The following is a 7510-nucleotide window of genomic DNA, read 5'->3' as shown; positions in this document are numbered from 1 at the left end:
CGGCGGCGGGCCCGGGAGGGGGCGGGAAGGGGCGGCCGCCGCCCCGGCACCTCCTCCCCGCCCGCCGCACATGGTGCGGCCCTGCCGCCGGGCTTCCTGTCGCAGGCGAGCGGCGCGCCCCCCCCCCCCTCCAACCACCAACCTAGGCCGGCCCGCCGTCGGCTGCGCCAACTGCGTAAGGCGGGCAGCGCGTACGCCAAGTGCGGCCGCGCGGGGTGGAGGGGGGGGGGGGTGAGGCGGCCGGCTTACGCTGGATGCGCGGCGCGGGGGTCCGTACGCCAAGAGCGTAGGGGGAGCCCCCGCGCTCACCGTGGGCGCCGGCGTACGCTGTTGGCGCAGGGGGCGCCGCCGGCGTGGCGCGCGGCCCCGGAAGGGGCGGGGGGATGAGTGTGCTGTTTTGAGGGGGACGCGCCGGCGGCAGCCATGAGCTATGACCGCGCCATTACCGTTTTCTCCCCCGATGGGCACCTCTTCCAGGTGGAGTACGCCCAGGAGGCGGTGAAGAAGGGCTCCACCGCGGTGAGCGCAGCGCGGGGCCGCGGAGGGGGGGGGGGCCGGCCGTGGGCGCGCCGCGCCGGCTGGCTCGCTGAGGGAAGGCCCCGCGTGGGGCCTGCCCCGCGCCGCGCGTCCCGGGGGCTCCGTCGCGGTGTGGGCTGCGGGAGCCGTCACCTCCTTCCAGAGAGGTGCCCTCAGGCTGCAGCAGCGGAGTTCGGGCTATTTGGGAGCCGCCTGAAACCCCCGCCGTTTTCTTGAGAGCTGCCTGTGAAGCCGTGTCCCCCGTTCCAGGCCCATGCGGGGTTTGGAGGGGGAACGTCGCGGGTGTTTATGCCCCGTTGAATGCGGATGCCCGGAGCTTTGGCAGCCGTTGCAAACCGAGCCGCCTCCGGAAGGCGACGGGGCTGCTGCGGACCTGCAGCAAACCAGTTCATCCTCTCTTTCACTGTTCGGCATGTAGGGAAAACGGGAGGATTTTACGCTCGTGCACAATGTACACTCCCGGTGGATCGGGGAATGTGCCGGTAACGGCATGTAGAAACAACTTTCGGGCTCCTCGCTTCCAGGTGTCCCGAGCTTTTACTCAGTGAAGGGTTTCTTTCATGGGGGGGGGGGGGGGAATGTATTAATTCCCAAATAACAAAATATCTGCAAGAAAAGTGACTGCCTTTGGGACGGGAATAAGTGTAACAAGAGTTAGTATTGAGTAGGCTTTTTTCTTTTTTTTTTTCCCAGAAATTAAAAATACGGCAAAACAGTAGCTGACATAGTAGTCAGCATCTAATATAATCCACCTCTGTCTTGTCTCTTGTTGAGTAGTTGGTTGAGTTTAATGTTTTTGGAAACACCTTTAACACTTAACAGCAGGGCCACCCTGTAAGAAAAAATGATTCCCATCACCCCGTAAGCAGTGGGAAGGAGTGTGGAAGTCACCCTTTTTTTTTTTTTTTTTTTTTTTTCCCCGATGTTGGAAAGGGTGTTTTCAAAGCATGAATTGGGACGTTAAGGCAGAAAGCTATGGACAGGCTGCTTTGTAGGTTTTACTTGGTCTAATCTTCAGTGATTCGGGTTCTGACTCGAGCAATACCAGTTGTAGTGACTTGTTTTGTTGTTGATCCTGCTTCTGTGGCTGCAGAAACACTAGGGCTGGTATTGAGGGAAGTTGGGGAAAACACAGTTGGTAAGAGGAGTAGGAATTTTATCTCTTGGGAGCCACATGGATTTAAATTGGTATAAGCTGATTGTGAAACTGCACCCTGAAATCTAATGCAATTTTTGTTACATCAGTCCTCTCCCCAGGTTGTGGCAATCGTAAATAAAATACTGACTTCAAGTTGAAATAATGTTTGCAATGTGGAGGTTTTGTGTCTGTGTGGTTTTTTCGTACTAATTTCAGTACAGTCTGCAACTACTAGGTGGGTTTGGGCCTAGCTTAACTTTTTTTTTTTCTTTTAATGTGTTGAAGGTTGGAGTAAGAGGGAAGGATATTGTTGTTCTTGGTGTGGAAAAGAAGTCGGTGGCAAAACTTCAGGATGAAAGAACCGTACGGAAGATCTGTGCTCTCGATGACAATGTCTGCATGGCTTTTGCAGGTACATGATCCTTTCAGGGGTTTCGGCAGTTATTGGAGCACTGTTGGGTATGTGTAGGGATACTGAGAACTTAAAATAGTGTAACTGGCTGAGGACTGTGGAGAAGGAGTATATTCCCACCATTGCTTATTCTTTTTTAAATAAGAGGAGCCTGCTGTATGGATAAATACAGAGAAAGTGCACCAACAATCTAATGAGAGGAAATGAGTGTTAAATTTACTAAGGTCCTTTCAGTCTTCATCCTCACACTAAACATAAACTGATGTGTCATTGGCAGAGATATGTACTGTTTACATTCATTTATGTGTTTACTTAATATATTTGATATATTTAAAATGGAACATTTATAATTTTAGACATAAAATACCTATCGCAGGAGCTGTAAGAGACATTTGTCAGTTATGGGGACCTTTTCCCATATGCATTAAGCCAAAAAAGGTACACTTTGCAGTCTTGCATAAAACAAAGAATAATCTCCTCTGTTCCAGTTCAGAAGACTCCTGAATGAACAGCTCTGGATTTGAAGCATAAATATTCTAGTTCCACATTCTTCCGGTTCCAAATGCCTTAATTTTCATTGTTCAAAGCTTAAACAGGAGGCATGAAAGTTAAAAAAAAAAACAAAACCAAAACAAAACACTCTGATGGAGACAAAATGTTATTTCAGAAGGTTTTTCCTCTCTTCAGGTAGTTTAGAATCTTTGTGTCAGTGTTTGTAATGGTTTAAGGGGAGATCTGATTTAACCAGGAAAACCAATGGATGTTAGATTTAGTGTGCTGCTTTGCTTCCTTAGCTAAGGGTTGTGATAGGTGCAGGTGTGTTCACAAGCTTAAAGAAAAGTTTTCTAATAGAAACAAGGCTGTAAACTGAAAATGGCATCATAAATAAAACAAGTTTCTTTTCAAATTTTTTTTTTGAAGAGTCACACTCATTTTTGTCAACTAACATCATGCTGCTGTAGCCTCATCAACTAGACAAGATTTGCTGTGCAGATAAAGCTGGCTTGTAGTCAAGGGTCTGCATAAGAAATAAAACCAATGTGTGTGAGAATTGAGATTGCTTTGCTAATTTGCTGTTAGGTGGAACGCTGTCAGTCTGCCAGTAAAACTCTGATTACCTGGGTCAGAGTTGCGTGTGTTGTCTAACTCAAACATGAAAGCTGTAAACTAAATCCTCTACATATTTTGGTACAGTGTCTTCTTTCTGTTGCCTTAAAAATGCTATTCTTGCTCAGCAAACCTAGAAAACATGATCTCTCATTTGCTTTCTTCATTGCTGTTGACACTGACCTTGTCAGCCTTTTGGGGCAAGACTGGCTGTTTTATTAGTGCATCCGGTACAAAGCATGAATCCGCGAATACGCTGTCATTGCAGGGCTGACGGCTGACGCCAGAATAGTGATAAATAGAGCTCGTGTGGAGTGTCAGAGCCACAGACTTACAGTGGAGGATCCTGTCACTGTGGAGTACATCACACGTTACATTGCTAGTCTGAAACAGGTATGTTGGACTGCACAGAGATGCTTAAAAATATGTCCTGATGGACATTTTACGTACTCTGTCCTGGCTTTGTTCTATTCAGCTGGTAACAAAACACATTGCAGTTGTTGATTGGAAGCAGGGATGTAGTAATAGAAAAGGAGGATTGATTGCTGTTTGTTTTTTTTCCCAAGATGAAGCAATTGCTTAGTACTTGTAAGGACTGCCTAACTACATTTGTGATACCATCAGAAACACTCAGCTAATCTGCAGCTCTACCTCATAACAATGGTGCTGTGTTATTGTCAAAACGTCTTCATGACTCCTGTTTGCTTTTCTTCCTACTAAGCCATTGCAAGGAGGGGTAACAGTAAAGCAATGCAGTACTTAATAAGTTTTACTTTCGACATTCATTAGTTTAAAATTAATTACAGCGTCAAAATATGCCCAACTGCGTTCTGTGATAAAATGATTCATTTACCAGTGTATTAAACTGATTTTAAGCAACTAATGGGGATTAGAAAAAGTCTTAATTTACTTATGCACAGACATGTGTTAGTATAGTGATGATGATAATAGTGTAATTCTTGTAATAAGCACTAGCCTGCCAGAGCAGAATACGGCTTTCCAGAGTTTCACTTTATTCCTTCACAGTAATCTCACAGTTGTGTCTTCTCATTCTGGCACATTCACGATTTCTCTAAAGCTGTTACAAGTCAGAACTCTCACACATTGCTCTTCCTGCGACGGTGCTGCTGGTGTCAGGCCTCCGTGTTCGGGCACTTCTGGCGTGCGGCGTGGCAGCAACGCTGCTAGCCCGGTGTGGGCAGGAGGGAGTCCGCTTGTGGCTGCAGGGGGGGGCCGTGCATTCTGGTGGAATTGTTACAAATCGTTGGTGAAAACTTAGTGCTCAGGTGTCGTCCTCCTCTTTTTTTGGCTCCCTAAGCACGCTTGTTCAAAGCCGGGTGAGCAGGCCGAGCGCTCTGCCCCTCGGCACCACCCAGCAGCCCAGGGAGATTCCTCCCGGTAGCTGTAAGCACGCGGCAGACCTCAGGGTGTTGGGAACAGGGTTGGACAACAACCACCTCGTACCTGCCTTGCTTAGGGTCTTCTGTAAGACATGGAATCCTCACTTGAACAGGGAGAATGCTGAGAGCCCACTAAAAGTATTTCTGGTGCCTCTTCTGGTTTTAACCTCTACAGTGTCTGCTTTCCGCTCTAGAAATGTTCTCAGAACTGCTTCTGAAGTGTCTCCTCTTTCTGAACAGAGGTACACGCAAAGCAACGGTCGCAGACCTTTTGGTATCTCTGCTCTTATCGTGGGATTTGACTTTGACGGAACCCCCCGGCTGTACCAGACCGATCCCTCTGGCACATACCACGCTTGGAAGGTGAGTTGATTCTGTCTCTTCTGGAGAAGTAATCAAATATTGGGGAGTTAATGTCCCCTTTAAAGAGGGTCTGGTGTAGAAAGGAGATCTCGCTGGCCAGCTGGTGCTGGCTCACAGCTGCAAAAATCCTTAATGGTCAAACTTACTGAGAATGGCAGTCTGCAATTCAGCTTGACTTGGGAAATGTTGCCCTGTTTTCAAAAAAAAAAAAAACCAAAAACAAACCACCAACAAAACCAAAACCCACCACCTGTGCCTGACAGCTGTCTTTTTGTGTGATGTGGGAAGTAACATGTTCAGCCTCCTGAAAAATCTGTGGTGATCGCAGAATGGTTCCAGATTATGTAATTGCACAATTCCTATTTCTTGCTTACTCTGTAAATGAAGTCTTTTCTAAACTTCCATGCATCATATTTTTTCGCTTAATGTTTCCAGGCTAATGCCATTGGCAGAGGAGCCAAATCTGTGCGTGAATTCCTGGAGAAGAACTATACTGATGAAGCCATTGAAACAGATGATCTAACTATTAAACTTGTCATCAAGGCTCTTCTTGAGGTGAGTGTGTTAGATCCCTTGTGTGACTTTTCACTGTATGTCTGGATTAACTTCTTAAATATGAGTACGTGAAAAATCTTGGTGCATGTCGTAGGGAAGTACTACAAAAGAATCTGTAAAAACTGTTCGCTGTAGGCCGGAGTGTGGGATTAAAGTCAAGGTTCAGAGTATTTCAGGTAACAATTTGTGCCGCTTACCCAGAAGAACTTACTAGCAGGTCTCTGGGAAGGAAAACAGTCTGCAGTTCTCTGTGTTAGAACACACGCACCAGAGGTGTGCTAAACCAGATGCAGAGTGTTTTACTTCTGTACTGAAGTTCAAGACACAGAAAATAACCCAAATCAGAGGTGGAAATGAGGTGTTCTTCACCAGCCACCCGGCTGCGTTGGTGCCAGAATGAAGACCCTTATTTTTTGAGAGTTACGCTGCTACTGGAGTCAAAATCTTAAAGCTCTCAAGCAAAAATACTCCCTCACCCATATTTGTTCTCTTCCTCACCAGACCTGGAAGGGGTTTGTTAGAATGAGGAGCATGTCTGTTAATTAATGCCCCCCTTTAACTCTCGTTAAGGTTGTGCAGTCTGGTGGGAAGAACATCGAGCTGGCGGTTATGAGGCGGGAACAGCCGCTGAAGGTGAGGTCCTTGTGTTGCTCTTCTCCCTTTGTAGCTGGTTTCTCTGATATGTTGTTGTTGATCTGCAGTAACTTCCAGCCCTTAATCTCACATTCTGCTCTGGCAGATACTTCTGTTTATTATTAGTGACCAAGGAATGTTGTTGTGTCTGGATAAATACCAGTTCACTTTTTCCCCTGTCAGAACTAGAATTGCTTAAATAAAAGCTTCTAAGTTTGAGTAGTATCTTGAGGGTCACCTGTGCTTCTGCTTTTAGATCTTAAACCCTGAAGAAATTGAGAAGTATGTTGCTGAAATTGAAAAAGAAAAGGAAGAAAATGAGAAGAAAAAACAGAAGAAGACATCATGATCAATGAAATTCAACTGCTTAGCTGCTGCTTTTTAATTCAAGTGATGGGTTATTCTGTATAGAGAACATGTAGGCATTCCACTTACTCATACTGTGCCCCTCTTGAGACCTACAATAAACCTACTGATGTTTTTTTTAAAACTGTTATTTTAAAAAGGCTGTCTGTTCCTTGGATTTTAATTACCTAGGAGTATTTGGTTGGCTACAAAACAGCAGTAGTGACCCATTAAAGGACAAAGACTGTTTGCATTTTTTTTCCCTCAGACACTTCACTTTGTTTAATGATTCTTTCATACACTGTCCCAGTTGTTTAGCTTTTTTTTTGTTTAAGTAGCTGTCTCAAAGGTTGTGTGTTATGGCCTCCAGAGAACATAACTAATATGAAATTATGCTTTTCCTTCCTTAAGTAGCATTGTCATATTTAAATGGCCTTGGGGCAGCCTGTGCCCCCAGGGGTTGCGTTTGCCCGAGGTGGGGGACAGGCTGGGGGCCCAGGGGGGAGTTACAGACCAGTAGCTTCCTCAAGCTAAAAATAACTACACCAAACATTACTTGAAACATCATTAAACCATACAGCTCTACATCTGTTTCTCCTTTTGTGTTTGCCCTCACCTTGTTCCCTCAGGAGCTCTCAGCCTGGGAGTTCCTGGCTGAGCCCCTTCGCTGGTCCCTGTCCCAGCCCTTGGGTGAGCCCCTCCCCTGGGGGAAGGGGTGCAGGGACCTGCCTTAGGCAGCTGGGTGCCACAGGGCTCCTGAGGCAGGCCCTGCTCCCCACCTGCTGCAGACATCAACAGGTACCGTGTAATAAAGTTAGAAATGCATAAATGTGAAGGTGTCAGGTGAGAACTCTACTCAAATGCTTTAAAACCGGCCCAAAGGAGATGCAAGTGGGAATAGGGAATTCTAGTTCAGACTGGTGTTTGCATTGTGGCAGCTCTTCCAGCCAGCTCTGGCCTTTGAGAAGCTCTCTCCAGCTGGTTCAGCTGCTGCGGGGGTCAGTGCTGTGGTACCAGTGC

General features: G+C 46.6%; 1 protein-coding gene across 1 annotated transcript; it reads left to right on the top strand.

Moving 5' to 3' along the window:
• Window positions 1–217: 217 nt before the first annotated feature.
• Window positions 218–6650, top strand: PSMA7 (proteasome 20S subunit alpha 7). Its single transcript, XM_042801063.1, has 7 exons — window positions 218–519; window positions 1961–2087; window positions 3463–3587; window positions 4835–4957; window positions 5393–5512; window positions 6083–6145; window positions 6402–6650. The coding sequence occupies exons 1-7, from the start codon at window positions 424–426 to the stop codon at window positions 6492–6494; spliced, it is 747 nt and encodes a 248-aa protein (XP_042656997.1). The 5' UTR covers window positions 218–423; the 3' UTR covers window positions 6495–6650.
• The last annotated feature ends 860 nt before the right edge of the window (window positions 6651–7510 follow it).

This window comes from Tyto alba, unplaced genomic scaffold, assembly GCF_018691265.1.
Source record: "Tyto alba isolate M040663 unplaced genomic scaffold, T.alba_DEE_v4.0 Super-Scaffold_33, whole genome shotgun sequence".
NCBI lineage: Eukaryota > Metazoa > Chordata > Aves > Strigiformes > Tytonidae > Tyto > Tyto alba.
The sequence above is the reverse complement of the archived record's forward strand: the minus strand, read 5'-3'. Positions and strand labels throughout refer to the sequence as shown.